At 34.7% G+C, this 18,197-nt stretch overlaps 2 protein-coding genes across 3 annotated transcripts in view; one reads left to right on the top strand and one right to left on the bottom strand.

The window, feature by feature from the left end:
• LOC117100770 (fibropellin-1-like) overlaps positions 1–5,131 on the top strand; it is a 31,483-nt gene extending 26,352 nt beyond the window's left edge. Inside the window, exons 11-14 of the mRNA XM_033240584.1 lie at positions 960–1,119; positions 1,748–1,898; positions 2,642–2,742; positions 2,933–5,131. Coding sequence (XP_033096475.1) covers positions 960–1,119; positions 1,748–1,898; positions 2,642–2,742; positions 2,933–3,065 — 545 coding nt within the window. The 3' untranslated portion in view covers positions 3,066–5,131. The remainder of the gene's footprint in view (positions 1–959; positions 1,120–1,747; positions 1,899–2,641; positions 2,743–2,932) is intronic.
• A 432-nt stretch (positions 5,132–5,563) lies between these two features.
• LOC117100771 (adipocyte enhancer-binding protein 1-like) lies at positions 5,564–18,142 on the bottom strand. 2 transcript variants are annotated; one of them, XR_004444171.1, is made up of 9 exons: positions 17,762–18,142; positions 12,582–12,658; positions 11,974–12,299; positions 11,133–11,271; positions 10,674–10,709; positions 10,391–10,508; positions 9,451–9,527; positions 7,245–7,861; positions 5,564–5,956 (listed from the first exon to the last, which is right to left on the bottom strand). XR_004444171.1 is itself a non-coding variant. In XM_033240585.1 (8 exons), the coding sequence occupies exons 1-8, from the start codon at positions 17,860–17,862 to the stop codon at positions 7,692–7,694; spliced, it is 1,044 nt and encodes a 347-aa protein (XP_033096476.1). In that variant the 5' UTR covers positions 17,863–18,142; the 3' UTR covers positions 6,731–7,691. The 2 variants fall into 2 exon arrangements, 1 of the variants encoding a protein (XP_033096476.1); XM_033240585.1 differs by lacking the exon at positions 5,564–5,956 and having other exon boundaries at positions 6,731–7,861.
• Between the last annotated feature and the right edge of the window lie 55 nt (positions 18,143–18,197).

Below are 18,197 nucleotides of genomic sequence, written 5' to 3'. Positions count from 1 at the left end.
ACTATTATACTTATTATTATTATTATTATTATTATTATTATTATTATTATTATTATTATTATTATTATTATTATTATTATTATTATTAGACTTGTTGTTATTACTCTCGCCTTCCCGAAGCAGAGGTGATTACCCTCGTCTCTCCGAAGGAGAGTTGAAGGGTATATTGCAATAGGGCGCGTCTGTGTGTGTGTGTGTTTGTGGGTGTGTGTATGTGTGTGTCCTTTCGGGTGCATAACTCAAAAACTACAGGACCGAGTTACTTCAAATTTTCACACATTGCTAAATGTATCTCGGTCCTCCTCAAATCTGGTGCTGATCGGAAGTACTATTTTAAAGTGTTATTTATATATTTTCCGGCAGCAACATGGGCCTACAGAGCCAACTCGAGCCAATCGTTCGGCCTCGTTTGGTTAGGCCGAGCCGGGCCATTTTTTTGCAGTACACAGATATTGCGCAACAGGTTAGGGTTTGAAACCTCAGATTTTCTTGTTGTTATTGATATTGTTGTTTTATTGCTATTGTTATTATTATATTTGTAATATGTTTTGTTGTTGGAATTGATGAAATTAATCATTTTATTATTTATTTCTAACAAAACAAATCTCTATAAAACAATATAATTTTCATTCTTAGCATGGACCTTTAAATGAAATGACTTTTAATCCATTTTGATTCTAGTACAATCTCATTTGAAGTCAATACTTTGATTCTTTTAAAATGCTTGTGGATTGCCCAGATTTTTCCACACTTAGGCCTAGTCATTTTCATTATAGCTACGCGATCGTGTCATAGTTGTAAAATATACCTAATTGGTGTTTTATTTCTTTTGCGTCAACATTATCTATACTGACGCATTCAATAGGGCCTACAAAAATCACCAACCTATTTTTCACTCTTGTTAACCCGATCCACTCATAAGCATTATAATATATCGTATGGTCTGTTGTGTTATTTAGACTCGAGGGCCGACGGACTATCAATGCTGTTTGAAGGACGAAATTTGGATTTAAGTAAACTAGAAACTAGTTTCGTTGCTATTTTGATGAATGAAATTATCAATGCGCAAGATGTGACGGTTGAGTGCTTTGAAATCCCCACAACAGATGTTCAGACCACGTGAGTGTTTCGGCCAATAGAACACCTTTTAAAAATTAATACAATATTTTGCATAAACCAAAATGCAATTAAGTAATGTGTAGTTTATGACGTAAATGGTAGTGATCTGCGACAAACTCTCTCAAACACTGAACACATGATAGTCAATTATTTTTCATATACTTATTGCATAACCGTATACTTAGGCCAATTCATTATCGTATAAATTTACTTCCTTAACATTTTTTGAGAAATAAATACTACTACCACCACTATAGATGAATACTATTAACATTACCACTACCACTACAAGTTACCACTACCTACTATATCTAATACACTACCGTATATATTCCACTAGGCCTACTGTTACTATACTGCACTACTACTTCTATATCTATATAGCTGCTCAGCTGCTCTTTATATATTTATTAGGTACCAGCATGCTAATTATAATATTTATTTTTTTTTAATTAATTCAATTGAAATTAACCAACACGTGAAGGCATAGGGCCTGTGATAAATTAAATTGTACAACATTTGTCAAGCTACAAATGGACTTGAATATATTATTTTTAGATCTTTTAATCAATTTTAATTGCATAATTATTGCTATAAATCATTGAGATCATTCTGTAATTTTTTGCAGTGAGGACGTGACGACAGTTGTGTTTATTGTGCACATTAATGAATCATTCGTCAGCGGGCAAGAGATTAAGGAGATAATTGATCTAGTACCGATGGAAGAGCTACAGAGGATGCTGCCCTACGAGATTTATGACACACGGAAACAAAGCCAGGTTAGTTAAAATGGAGTGCAACCAGGCTGGTAAATGCATGACTAGTGTAATAGGTGTCAAAGTGGTGATAACATGAGCTGACGCTCCGCGATGTCGCACGAATAGTAGGACCTAGCTAGTTGTCAATGCGTCTATATGCAAATTTTCCATGCACTACATCACATACACCCAACCAAGTATGAATAGTGTAATTAATATAATTGATGATACATATAGAAAAAGAGATATGATGTTAGCTCGTGGAATCACTGCTTTAATATTACTACGACGCAATTATTGCAGCCTTTTCATCGCCATAACGATCTCATAAATAACATACTGTAAGTTTTTGTGTTATGCCTTATAGGAAATCTGGCCTATTAATGACGGGAAGGTAAACATACTGTGTGGGAGGAGTGGCGAACCCCCCGCAGCACTGCCACTTAACGTCAAAAAGATATGAGCACTGCGATCCGTGAGCCGAGAGCTCCGGTTTTGACTCTACCTACCAGCCATTTGTACTTTGCACCGATTTCAGGTCCATTCTTCGAACGATTTCGGAAAAGGCCTATCCCCGTCATATGAAAAACTACGCTATTTGTATTTTGACGTACGCATGTAGAAGTAGTTAATGATTCAAATTATTTTGATGACATTTTAATTGATTTTGTTCGCTACTCACTCATATTATTTTGCTCTCGTTATGATTACAGACCTTCTTTTTTGCTTTCTATTGTACTGTACTTCGTTTATTCGTTTTACAGAATTGGTTCGATGTGTACATGATCTGGATTATAGGGGGCGCTGCATTATTAGGGGTTTTTCTGATCATCTTGCTGATTGTCGTCTGTTGTACGCGTTTGAAGTAAGTAACTAGGCCTACAACAGAACGTTCATTTTTCGTTAACCCACACATGGAACTAATAATTATCATGATCACTATTTTAATTGTTGGATTTTTGTGTTATATCACTACCATAGTAATAATATTTTTGTCTTAATCATAATTACTATGCTGAATACTTAAATATATTCATATATTCTTTATTTTGAAGGTCGAAAAAGGTTCGTGAATATTCATTTGATAACAAATCTGAAGACTTGTGGATAACGACACGTACCATTGGTCACGTCAGAACACCAAAGGATAGTATTGCTGAAAATGACCAATTAGAGTGTCGGGTATAGACAGTAAAAGTGCTGCAGTCAAACGTTAATTCATTCCAGGCAGCTGACGTCCAAGGCTTTCTAAATTGCTGCAATACCTTTAGGTTTAAAAATGAGCTAAAAGAGGGATGCTTATTTTCATGCGCGAAATTTTCGGTTGCAACAAATATTGTTTTGTTTATTTGTTAACTAACCTTTTGCTAAGTAACGGAAGCCAATCAGTGTGCTAGTAATACTTTAGTTTCATTCAGGACGTAATCGTAGAAAAATAAGTAGATTACATGTCCCTACAAAGTATATACCGGTGCTTATCTAACTTATGATATAAACAAGACAACAATATCAGCGATGACAGATAATTGTATCATAGTCAACTTTTCTTCAAAAAAGTTCGCGATGTGAATTGCTGGTAGAAGCACAAAATTACAAATGCAGTAGCCTTGAAATTGAATGTTGGCCATGGTTGCACTTTTTTTCATAAGAACACATTTTATAAGAACACCAAGGCTAAAATTGCTTTAAAAATACAAACAAAATAAGAACAATTTGAGGCGCGGCTGAGGTAAAATATCAAAATGAGGTTTTTATGAAAAACCAAAAAAAAAAACCAAAAAAAAAAAACAAGAACAAAACAACAACAACAACAACAAAACAACGAATCCAGCAAGTCACATACAATAAAGTATTAATTAATGTTTAAAACGATTGTATCTATTCCATTAACGTCACCATATGCGATGTAATCGAGAGTTCTTCAAGGAACGACACAAAATACTCGACTGAACTTGTAGGCTACTTAAAATGTATAATTTCCTCCTCAAACTAGCCGTTCTCATAGTCTCCGTACCTTTCTGCCAACAAGGTTGTACGGTATTGTTTAAAATAAGAACAAAGTAAGAACAGCCTGACCCTGAAATTGGCAAAAAAAAAACTGAAACTGAGCAAAATTTTACTGGTTCTTATAAAAAAAAGTGTAACATAACATAATAAGAATTTCAAAACTACAGGCTTAGTGAGTAAGGGCTCCGAGAGACAGATGTGTTAAGGTGTAGATATTAAATTTTAAAAGCAAAGCGAAAGGTCGTAGTAATTAGATTTGTTATTTCAATCCATGTAGGCCTACATTTATGTAAATGAGTCGACTTTGTTAAATCCACATGTACATTCATGTACAGATTGATCCCCGTCTGTTAAAGATAATGTATTTGAGTTGAGTTTTCTAACTGTATATCCATGTTTACATTGTAATTTCTCCATATGCTATTGTATGGTACAGTGCACGCGAATTAAGAGATGCTAAAAGCAGATTGTTCTTTTATTAGATGAAATTATGTATATAATAATTGTGATTGTAGAATACGCTTTTTTATCATCTGTTTTATAGAATACACATGTGTCAATAGACAGAGATACAAATAGTAATTTCAAAGTAATTACAATAATGTACGTTTATTGTATCTATTAGTTTGGTGATGTAAATTTTTAATGTTCACACATAAAAAAAATGACATGATAATATTTAAAAAAAATCACGGAATAAATCTCATAAAATGAGATATAGGCCTATGCTATCTCCAAATAACTGTATCATTTTGTGTCGAAATGTTAAATACTAGATTAAATTTAATGAATTCCCAGTACTTTTCATGAGTTACCGTTATAGGCTAAACAAAATCGAATTTGCGAACGTACTTAACGACAAACTAAAAGATTCGGGTCGGTTCGTGAAGCTAGACTTGTTACTTTATAGTCCTTGGCGCCTCAAAGTCGGCCTTGTTCTTTATGTCTATGTTTTACCTTATATACTGTATATTTATTAGATTATGGTTTATTTCTGTTTTTTTTTCTTTCATTTAGTTAAATGTAATTTCTTCTCATAAAATAGGCCTGCAGCCAGTACTTGATGAACAACACAATAAAAGAAACACACAAGTAGAAAAGAATTCCCAAACAGCGAACACTGTCACAATAGATCTCCAGCAAAATTCACTGATTACTAAAATAGTTGGACAAAAAAACTATATCTATGTCTGATAAAAAAAAAATAGATAAATGACACAAATAAATACAAAATACAATATTAAAAATGTTGTTTTTATTATTTTTCTTTACATATCATACATAAAATATTAATATTGTTTTTAACAGCCTGATTCTCAAAATACTGTTTTCATATTGCGTCACAAAACCAGACACGTAATCAAGGCATTTCATCGTCTTGGAAACAATGTATCCAATCAAAACCTTGCTTTTATCTATTTTTTCTGGAAAAGAGTCTGACCCTGTTTTTTAAATACAAAAATATCAAATAATGCTACCAAGTAAAGCGGTGTTATGCTGTTGATATAAAATGATAACGGTAAAGTGCGTTCGCAGTAATAATAACAATAATAATAATAGCAATAATAATAATAAGAAGAAGAAGAAGAAGAAGAAAAAGAAGAAGAAGAAGGCCTAATAATAATAATAATGTTTGTTTACAATGCTTAATACCGTGCAAAAAATGATTCTAAGCGCTTTACACAAAATGAACACAAGAAATTGAATGAAACCATAAAATATCCAAACAGTAACCAATAAAATGAAGGATACCAACTAAACGCAAGAGGAATCATTTACACAGATTTTTTTTTTTACCTGTTTGATTGAATTTATTTATTTATGTTAAACATTTTACTTAAAAATTGTGTTTCTGTAAGCCTAGTTATGAAAGTTTGCTTATTTTCTGTAAAAACTGTTAATTTGAAAGCACCACCATTATGTGCACCACCGATCTTGAAGTGTTATTCCTAATAAATTTATTGATTGATTGACAGCTCAGTTCTCCAGCACTTTGAAGCTCTCATAATTGACAGCTCACCGGTACAAAATTCACAGGAGCTCGAGTGAAACTGGTGCCTGACCATTCTATCCTACCAACAACAAAAAATGTAGAGTGAATTTTGAGGATTTAATCAGTATTTCAGTTTAAACAAGAGGAGCAAAGTAACTTGTAATAAGATTATGCTTTAGACATTTTTTAGAAATGTAAATTGAGGCCGTCTGTTCTATAGCTTGTGGAAGATCATTCCAATGAGAAACACTAAGCTTTGATCGGTTTACCAATACGATTATATTTTTATCAAATCATAATAAAGTTACTTCCCCAAAATAATAATTTTTATAATAATAATAATAATAATAATTATAGGCCCTAATAATAATATTAATAATAATAATAATACAATTACATGAATAATAATAATAATAATATATATTTAATAATAATATATTTTTAAAGATTATGACAATGATGGTGACGAAAATTGATATGGATCATTATGATTATAATAATATTAATTAACTCATATTTACACCTAAAGAAAAAAAACGATAAATACAATGAACATTAATACTAATTAATACCAATATACATTATTATATGAAGTACAGTTATATCAATGTGTAAATAATAATGATGATAATAATAATAATAACACGGCCTGAGGAGGTTTATCGCTGTCTGTCTTACACACATAACAATAGGCAGAATCGGCGACTCCAGCTGTAGTGACATATAGTGGGTACTAAATGTAAACATCAACATCATAAACCACAGTGCACTCATTTAACACAGTATATTGAGAGAGTTATGTTTTTTAGACAGCGACATAAAGTAAAGTAAGGCAGTAGGCCTGTGTTTTTTGTTTTTTTTTGTAAATAGTGAATTATAATTACATTGACAATCTCCGTGCACTTTATTTAGGCTTTGGAATGCTGCTAGTGTACGGTAGGTTACATATTATGTATAGGCCTAGGCTGCACTGTGAGTGTTAAGCCTCGACCAGGGCCCGGAGCAGGGTGGGAGTTGTTATGCTTCGATTATATATCTCTGTAGTCGGGTACTGTAGGTAATAAAGCAGAAAATAAACATTAACGGTACTGATTGCTCAACCAAACTTGTGAAACAGGTGATAATAGGCCTGGTTGGTATGGTAGGGCTACATCCTAATGCCAGTACGTAATAATAATATATCATATGATGAGATCATTATCCTCAGCAGTAACTATAAACATCCTATGATTTAATTTTGGATTTAGAATAACTGTAACATAATATTCTTGTAACAAATGGGAAAATTCGTTTTTTTTTTTGTTTTTGTTTTTTTTTTCATTTGCCATGAATAATATTCTTGACGTAGGCCTAGGCCTACAACGTACCTCAGCCGGCGTTGACTCACTGGAGCAAATATGCACGTCGTGAAGGTACGTGCCTTTCCTTGAAAAAAATCCAGGCTTTATTCCCACTATCCATTGGATCCTTACCAAACCAAATTGATAAGTGTTTGAAAATTTAATTTTGGAACACTTCTAAGTGATTTACCAAATTATAACTCGCATTCCAAACAACATTTGCAACATCTATGATGTGACTTGCATCAACAAGGCGAAGCCATATTCAATGCACTATCGTCTCGCGATCTCGATAAATGTAAACAAACCCTAATACCTACTATAAGTCACGTGACCCGAGCCGCCGATTCAGTCTACATGTATTTAATAATAAACAATAACGATAATAATAATATACAATGAAAAATATAAAAATGAAAAAAAAAATAACAATTCATGCTGCCAAAAATAAACACGTATTTTATGGCATATTATTTATCTGATTTCAGTTTGTTGTAAACATTTTTTCATTGCTGGATTTTCATTGTTTTTTAGGAAAGATACTTGAATGTATGGATTTGATTCACAGCGCTGTCTGCTGCCCTCATTCGGTAATAGAGACTTCTGACTGGTAGCGAATGCGGGATTAGGAAAAGACGTATCACCTAAAAATAGAACCACAATACATGAATGTTTATCCACTAAAATCGCAATGGCTTGATATATTCATTATGAAGTAATAAATGAAGTACTGAATTGCCGCTTCAATTACTATTCCTTCTCTGTTTCTCGTGACCGTTTGTCGACATGAAGAGCCGTCTGCTGACTGAATGACAGACTGGGCGCAAGCCTCGTCACGTTCGTGCTCTATGGAATGACGTCCTTTGGTGCATTTTATGTGTTTTAGGGAAAATAATTTGCTACTCGGCTTAACAGATATTCTGATATGTCAATCAAATTGCTTTATAGCTACGCGCGCGCGTTGTCCTGGTAACTGAGACCATGTAGCGATTGCAAAACCTCAATATTATTGACATGTTAACACAAATGATTGGTCTGTAATATTATTAAATTAGATGACATCAAGCCAAAATGACAGCTAATAGGATAATGGCAATCTATTCTAAAAAAAATGGGTAGAATTTAAACAAACGTAAATTACGCCTTCAATAACATACTACGAAACATCCTCTTTAATGCACCGTAAACTCTGCAGTGCATAAACCATCAAGTAAGAGTGACATTCTTAAATAAGCATACGAGAGTGAAACACGAAATTCCGCAGTAATCTTTATTGTTCTGTTTTGTAGTGTTTATGTCTCTTGTCAATTTCTGGATAGTTTAAATCTCTGAAATCATGTCTGCCACGAAGAATGTTGAAACAGATCATTATACTGTAGGACTAAGCCTATATCAATTGGCAGACACAAATACTGCAAGCTGGCATGGTTGGTCCAAAATAAAGGTGTCTGTCGATACCCCTTTTGCTGAAGCAAATTTTGCGTACACGGTTGTGTTTTTTAATTAGCAACTAATTTCCATTGTAAACTGAGGATGTTTCTTTCTTCAAAACGCATCATATTTGCTGTGTTTAAACCAAAGGTAAGGAATTATATTTGTGAGCTACTGCACACGTCGGCAGCATGTGTTAGCAGTGCGAGGAGCACCATATTTGAGGAACTCGCGTGAGTATTGCGCATATTCCGTCATCAACAAGCATACAATTAGGCTTATACGGTGCGTTTTCAAACACACCTTCTACGTCATCAACACTCACAATGTGAGCACCGCACGTAAAGGCCAACTCAGACAGCGTCGGCCGATGCAGCCCGACACGATTTATCGTCGGGGACAGTCTTAAGCCGTCGTGAGAAATATTAAACACGTTTAATATTCTACTACGCGACTGCCCCCGACGCACACCATCACAGACCCGACGCGACAGCAAATCGCGTCGGGCTGCGTCGGCCGACGCTGTCTGAGTCGGCCTTAATATTGGAATGCGCAAGATATTCACTATTGTAAAAGCTAGTCATAACTTGAGATTGTCACGAGGGGTAAATGACTGTTGGAACAGTACTTATAAGTCAAGCAATTATTATGATGATTGATGAGAATATTTCGTTTTTTCATTAGATCCAATTTCATATCCGCACTTTTCTGGTTAAAAACAGGATCTGAGAGGTATCTTATTTCTCATATAATTGATATAGAGAAACTGTAAGCAACATAAAATTCATTAAAAGATACATACCGGATGAGGCCGACGTCGGCGAGCTTGCAATTGAACCAGGCGGGGTAGCCACAAATGAGTTCGGACTGTCTTGGTTTCTGTGGAATAAGAAAATGAAAACTCATTGTCATTTTAAATTCGGTAGTGTTTGCGTTATGATGTTTTCAAAATAATAGTAATAAAATGTTTCCGTGATTTATAGAATGAGGATATCCTTGTTTCGATATGAAAGTATATGTCACTTCCTATGTTGTTTGGTTAAGTCATAGAGCAAAGAATGGTTAAGTAAATTTCAACAATAGGCATGTTTAATTGCAGCATATCTAAACCTATTACAATTTTTCATAAGACCCAGAGAATTTTGTGTTCACACACACACAATTTGCCCTATTGAGTCCACGTCACGGTATCGTTTGGAACCTCAACAACTATGATTCAACTGGAGGTACACCCCGAGTCAATATTGGGGTATATGCCTACTGGTACTCGTTCACATTCACAAAATTTATACATAGGACGCTTACACTCTCATTAAACACTCATCTTGATGGGGGTCTTCACACCCAAACCTGTTTGAGTCAATAACGGGTGCTCGTACTCACCCATAAACCGTCTTGAGTAAACTGCGTGTAACGTACTTTTTCACACCCATAAACCCTTCGGTATCAAATTTCTTGAGTCAACGGAGCATGATAGCCGTTCACACCTACTATTCATTGGGTCAATTGGATTACCCATTCACACACACAAATCCTCTTTGGTAAATCGGGGGTACTCACTCATACACACAAACCCCTTTGGGTCATCCTGATAGGCCTACTCAGCGGCGGCACCAACATATTAGACCTATATATTGTAAGTGGACATTCGTTCAGTTCACTCCACACATTCACTTCATCTTGAGTGAAGATTCAATCGAGGCACTCAATCGCACTTACTCATCTACCGTCTCCATACTTACATAATGACTTTACGACGTCTTGGCGTATTGATTAAGCAAACAACCATAATGAGAGCCAACAATAGCGTAAAGCAGATCCCACCGATTAGGTAAACAGAAATGTTGATATTGTTTACATCTAAATGGAAACAAAACAATTTTACATGATTTTATAATCCTTATAATGAAGATGATGATGATGGTGTTGGTGGTGATGATGATAATACAGTACGCCTGTTGATGATAAGATAATGGTGATGTGAGGATGATGATGTATAGGTACGAATGGAAAACATTGACATACCTGTTGGCTCCTTTGTCGTCGTAATTGTCGGCATTGCTGAAAATATATTTAATCATGATAAATTATAAGATAAGATATTTATTCAAGAATACATATATAATTATAAAGTTCAGTAAACAGCAATCTCTAAAACTCATCATATTTTGGATACACCCTTCAATAGTAAACCAATAAGCAGCCAACGTGATTAAGGCATGCAATCATTGACGTTCATGAGCTAATACGTGTTTAAGCAGTTTTTCTTGCGCGATTTAAGGCTCACATGCACGTTATAGAACTCTCTACAGAAAGAGAAGTATAGGCCTAGAGGATTTTCTCAGTTTCCAGTCCAATCACTATCTCTGTATACAAAACACCTTCAGATCTACACCTGCACAAAAAAGGTCCTGTTCACTACAATAACAAATACAATGCAAATATTAAAATTCGTTATAAAATAATGACTTGAATACAACTTACTCAAGCATCCTAGTAAATCTAGACGTAGGACTATCTGGCTTTCCCATGCTAATGGATACACGCGTAGAGAACGTACAAACACCGGCGAATCAAAGTAGTTGGTTGTTGATGAATTCCCATCAGAGTTTCCAACGAATAGCTGTCAATTAGTAAAAGGTGAATCATGGTTTAATATTTATTTTATTTATTTATTCATTACAGGGGCGGATCCAGAGATGTCCGAAATATGGACGAAGCCTTTAGACGATCAATAATTTTCTTTCTTTCTTTATTTTTTCCCCTTTTAAATAGTTAAATCTGCCCTTGCAAGAACAAATGTACATTATGATAATTAGAACATCTTATGTGCTATCTTGGTACAGGTTCTGTTAAACACATACATGGAATGCATTAGTATTTGCAATTTACCCACGTATGTCAACAATAGTTTGATTTATCTGAATAAAACCTATAGAATTGATTTTTTCACCACTGAATTTTTTACCACACAGGCTTAAAACCTCGCGTAGTTTAGGTTCACTGAACACAATCGTTCATTAACGAGAAGTAAAAAATATAACTTTTATTAAATTAATATAAATAATAATATATATTTTAGAATACGTATTATTGTACGATAATTGTTTTATATCTAGCTCATGTATATTTAGATCTATAAGATTGAAGACATTCAACATTCAACAACTTTCAATTACAGTGCGCATGGGTTTAGAATAATTGGGCTACAAATTATACTGTTGTATATAATTCCCAATAAAGGCTGGTATTTACTAACACAAATAGGCATAAAAACTGAATTTATATCGATAAGACGTCATTCATTCGAGTATGGTCTACATACCCCGTCGTCATATTCAGGACCACCAACGCTGCGCCAATGCGTATTATCCATGCTAACCATCACTTTATAAGCTGACACAAACTCATCTCCGAACGGATTGCCTCGAGTCTCTATTCCTGATATGTGATGCTTCTTCGTCAAATCTACCTGCAACCACGGGGATGTATCGTTTTCTTCGGGCTGCCAGCCGAAGAAATATAGCCATTCATCAGGAGAGTTCTCTTCCGTCACTAGCCTGGCATTTTCAGCCTCCATTCCAAATGTATTGGATGAAGATGAGAACATATTATCATTGCCATTTTTCACTAAATAATCATGGCAAATTCCTGAAATAAAAATTAGTAATGATAAAAATAATAATAATAATAATACAGATCTCGAACTGAAAGCAACGAAGATGGTCATGATAATGATAAAAATGACAATGATGTTGATGAAATAATGTTAAAACATGATGAGTACATATTAATAATAAAAATAACAACAATAGTAATATTATGCTGTAAATATAACAAATAATGGCTACTATAATAATTATAATGATCGTAATAAAATGATCTTTATCTGTGCATGCGGTTTTAATGAAAATTCATTTGGTCCATCTGTACCTGGTTGACATGTCCAGCACTCACAGTGTACTTGCCCAAATTCGTTAATAACTTCATCACAATCTCCACAGCCCAGCCTAAAAAGAAAAATGACGACATTGTAGGCTGGTGGTGCTTGGTTCTATTGTCATGCATATGCTAGGTTGGCCTACCACATTGAGTATTGTGTCACCTTGATGCAAAATGCATTAGACCCATAAAGTAGAACCCCCTCCTTTGGGACACTCTATTCAGGTGACACCCTTATTAAGGCAATATATCTTTAAACACTACAGCCAACCAGGGACGGCGCCAGAAGGGCCCCCGACGAGTGATCCAAGCTCCCTGACAAGGGGTCCACACCCCACCCTTTTTGTTTGGAAGCCTATCACCCCCACAAATGACAATTTTAAATGATGATCTTTAGCACAGTCGGCTAATCTGGTGGTAGCCACTGTGTGTGATCTCTAGGTCCCCGGTTCAATTCCCATCGCTGCCTCTCCTTGTGTTTCAGCTAGAGGGCTGAAATACAAGTTACAATAGCGCACCGTCTTTCGGATGAGACGTTTACACCGTTGGTCCCGTGTGCATTTATGGCCCATGTGCACGTAAAGAACGCAGTACACTTTTCAGAAAAGAGTTGGGGATTGTCTCCCGGTGTACTGTCCAATCACCACCAGAAGGACCCTACCTACTGGAAATAAGTCTTCTTCTAGACTTTCGCGGGCTATCCTTGGTGTTTATAAACATCAGATGTACTCCTGTCTCTTATACACATCTAGATGTGTATAAGAGACAGAGATAAGATTACTTGAAATATAGATGTTGTACTTCTTAGTCAAACAATACATTAAATATAAATAATATATATATATCCTATATATCTGTCTCTTATACACATCTAGATGTGTATAAGAGACTATATATATATATATATATATATATATATATATACTGCATATATGTATAAATATAATATTAACAAAGAAATAATTGAGAGATTTCATTTTGTATGAAGTAATTGTGAATCAGTAACATAACAAAATATTGCAATTATCTTCCTATCGGAACCCAGTGCGCGGGCGTATAGTTCCGTTTCACTATTAGAATAACAAAATAGATGATATTAAAGGGGATTCCACACAATGACAACGTATTTATAATGACCAAATATTTGTATTTTTAATTTAACAAATTATGGAGTACTGTACTCCAATAATAAACCACATTATTATAGGCGTTTGCGGACACTAACATCTGAATCTAAAATCGTTCTATGATTTATAGTACTAGCTCCAGATATTTATCTGAACCCAGGACTGTATCCAGAATTGCCATTGAGGGTTGTGGGGGTCGGGATTTGCAAATAATCATAAACAGTTCCAGAGGGCAGAGCCAATAACATCACAGCTTCGATTTTTCATTACTATGACAATTAACTTTAATGACCAAATACTGGCCTAAACGAATTTTGCTGGTTAAAATGTAAAGGTTTAAAATCCTTTGACCTTTTCTACAGAAAATATTTAAAAAAAAGATGCAGTACATTATCGACTGTCGCCAAAAATGTGGACCTTCACGATGCTTTTCGAGTGGCGGAAGACAGTGCGCACGCACCCTTCGCACCACTTTCACCTCCTAATACAGGACTGTTTGCAAAATAAAATATTCAGGCCCGTATCCAGGGGGGGGGGTTATGGTTCGGGAAACACCCCCCACCCTTTTTTTCTAGCAAACCCCCTCTTTTCTGGTGAAAGTCCTTTAAATTTCCTAAGTGTTCCAACTCAACTAATGCACTGCAGTCCTACCCACACACAGATATTTTTAAACATATCTGCTTTTATAGCATTATTTAGACCCAAAAGACACACAAATCCTCTTGCTTTGGGGGTTTCGCCGACCCACCGGGGCTTAGACTGTGGACCTCACGCCCAGAAACCACCCCTCCCCCTTGGAAGAACATGGCCACGGGCCTGATATTATTAAAAGAGGATTTTAGAAAATCCTAGAAACAGTAATATTCATGCAATCTTCTTTATGAGGTTACTGAAGTTGTTTTTGTTTTTACAGTTAACAATGTCGTATGCATATTGTCATTTAGAAATTATGATTTCAGTCGATATGATTTTACAGACGGCATTTATTGGCATCGTCTCGCTCATTATACAAGTCAGGAAGTTGTACTTTACTATTCTATCTTATCTTGCTCTGTCAGACTGGTAATGGTATCGCACGACCACTAGCTATGCGTTAATCGTTATTATGACAAGCGGTACTTAGCTTTGAAATGGTTACATATCAAATAAATCGACTGTTTGCATTATGTAGGCTGTGGTGCGTTATTAGGTTATTATCTTGGTATTACCGGCCCAGGAAAACGTCTCTGTTAAAGTACACCCAAGGTGAATAGTCTTGTCGTTGTACATAAACGATTAAAATTATGATAATCTCAAAAACATAATGATTGCACCGTATTTATACACAAATGTTCATTAATACTGAATAATTTACCGCCACAGATTAGTAGACCAGACATAGTCTGTCAGTCTGTCTCTACAACTACCGTACCTTTTGTTTTCCGTGGGTGAGACAGATTTTGGAGGGGATTATTCGGTCACCACTCGCTTCCCAAGGCAACAAATCGACAAAAATTGCTGGTTCACCCACGTCAAAAACATCAAACGTGGTCCTGCGGTAGAGCTACGTGTCACAATAAACGCCTAATTGGTTTATTATTGGCAGATAATTCGTACTTAATTGTAAAAATTGAAATTTTACTATAGAGTGCATTACCGTATGGAAAGTGTAGCCCTAACTTATAGGAGAGCAAATGAGGCTATAGATGAGTGCTGCCTGGATAGCCGTAGGGATTTGCAACGCATACAACAGGGTAACTGGCGTGTGTACGTACGTGTGGACATGATATATCTCCACACTTGTTCTCGCCTATACCGGATACAATAATTGTGCTCACTTTTTAGACAGATGTGCAGTGTCTGAACTAAAATATCTATCCTTAGGGCCGCTGCTAGGTCAACTGAATGTATAAATATGACTCATTAAAAGCGATCGTGATGCAAAATCTGAATCATTTCACAAAACATCAACAACATTCATTTCGGAAACAATGCATGCAATCCATCCGAAACAGATTTCTAGGCTGTGTTGTCCAAGCTCAGTGACTTTTAAAGGTATTAAAGTTATTGAAACCTTAAAAATATATATAATATATACGGTATACAGTGTATAGGCTTATATGTACATTATATATATTTACATATATATATATATATATATATATATATAAAGTATATATATAAAATAGCGTCGATCATTTATTTAAAAAATTTGTAAAAATCATGAAATAATATTACAAAGATCAGCTCATATAACAGAAAAAAATATGAAACAATGCAACAATATCAGGTAATAAACTTTCCTACGCCGGACACTATCCCGGTATTTCTGAATCAAGGTTTCGGGACTTGAAAATGGAGATTGCGATTGCAATGATAATGCATATCGTCTATTCTGTTATTTTCCAAAGTGCCTTTCTTTACAGAAAGCAGTAGCACTTCGTGTTGAATCCGAAAACTAACAGCAGCTAGTATAGCCTGTCTCTTATACACATCTAGATGTGTATAAGAGACAGGTCGCATGGTTGTAAGGCACATTATGAGCAATAATATAAAAAGACGCATTCTTCCAAACATCTTACCAGTTAACCATATTCATTTACGATGTGCATTCACGCTACTCGAACGCATCTGATAAAAATATTAATTATTAAACATGATTTTTTCTAATTAGCTAATACTCTAGGTCATACAGCCAGCGCTGGCAATTACCATCAACTTTGATTATTCCATTAATTTATAAAGTCGTTTTCCATAGTTTAGGGCCCATATCAATCAGTGTGTTATAATTAACATCTGGTGTAGATTGTCTGGATTTTGAACCCCTGCCAGAATGTGTACGGGCTTCCCCTGGTTTAGTGGTTCTCATTATCGTTGATATCCGTTTTTTTCTTCATAAGAAGATGCAATCCAACGGCTAGACGTAGTTTGAACAACCCTCCTCTAGGGTATATCTTTGTCAGTGTATTAGATGGCATTGTATTTGTTCTGCAATGCCATCTATCAGTTACAGTTGTTATATATCCTATATATATATATATATATATATATATATATATAAGCATATATAAATAATTATATATATACTTATATATATATATATATATATATATATATATACATATGAAAAAAATGTTAGAATAAAGGAACAATATTGTATATGCTGCATAATGAGCAAACATGCCATAACTAAATAGCAATGAATGAATATTAATGGAGGTAACAGACAAGGAATCGTGACGAAGTATGAAAAATAACAATCAATCTCCAATGGGATTTTAACCAAAGACCTTTATATTCACGGCTAATGTAAACAGAACGAAATCGTTGCGAAGAATCCACGTACTTGCAGCGATTGGAGACAATTTATATCTTTACATGAAATGGAATACGAACTTTGTCAAAGGCCTATATAGAAAACTCAGAGCAAATGATATGTTACAGATTCGATTCGTTTGCTATAATTAATCGTGTCGTATAATGCTGATTACAGAAGGCACCATCTACAAAACAGCTTGCTCGATTTTTAGTTGCATTTAAATTAACTTATTTAAACCGTAATTCACTGCATTAGTGTACATTAGTGTTCGGTGCCTTTTTCTCTCATACACTTTAAACATAGGTCTCTACATACTGTATTAATCTTGTGAAAACGATAATAGTAATTTATATATTCCATTCATTTCAGTTTTATTTCATTCTTTTTATTTGACCAAACAATAACAATACAATACCGTATATAATAACAATGTAGAATATGAAATATGATATAAAAATAACACATGAAAATGTCTACCATAATGACTAATGCGCTATACAAATCCCACTTATTATTATTGTTATTATTATTATTATTATTATTATTATTATTATTATTATTAATCATATAAGTTTACAATAGGCCTATTTAAAAAGTTAAATTTTAAAAACATCAGTCACATATATTCAACAAATTACCTCATCCTTGATCTCAACTGACATCTTTTAAATTACTCTTATTAATAACAATAATACTATTTAAATGAAAACTTAAGTCAATGATACTACCGTACCAGGACTACTTACTTTTCCTCCGTACAGCATCCATCAGGATCACACATCAAGTCTTGTTCTCCTGCGACCGATGACCAGAGAAACACCAAACAGCTGAGCCAAATAAGCTGCATTCTCTTGATAATATTTTAGAAGCTTCAACGATCGGACAAGACGACAGTTCAAATGAGGATGTTCTCGAGGAACCATAAAGGAAGCTTTTTAAAACCAGCGTCACCGACTCCTTCGAATACCGCTATCTATAGGGTTACTACGTCATCCGGAAAGAATCACAAGTACACGCTTGTAGTAAAAATCACGGGAAGGCACATTGAACTGCGACAGAAATAGACCTATACACAGTGCATGCAGATGATTCAAAGCACTCTACGCTCAAAATCATAAATAAGACTAGGCGAAGCCAAATTTCCCCTTAAATGTCATAATGAAAACAAAGCAGAGTGAGGCA

This window comes from Anneissia japonica, unplaced genomic scaffold, assembly GCF_011630105.1.
Source record: "Anneissia japonica isolate Jap-2015-1 unplaced genomic scaffold, ASM1163010v1 scaffold670_len1213532_cov191, whole genome shotgun sequence".
Lineage (NCBI taxonomy): Eukaryota > Metazoa > Echinodermata > Crinoidea > Comatulida > Comatulidae > Anneissia > Anneissia japonica.
Note: the sequence above shows the minus strand (reverse complement) of the source record. Positions and strands in the feature narration are given on the sequence as shown.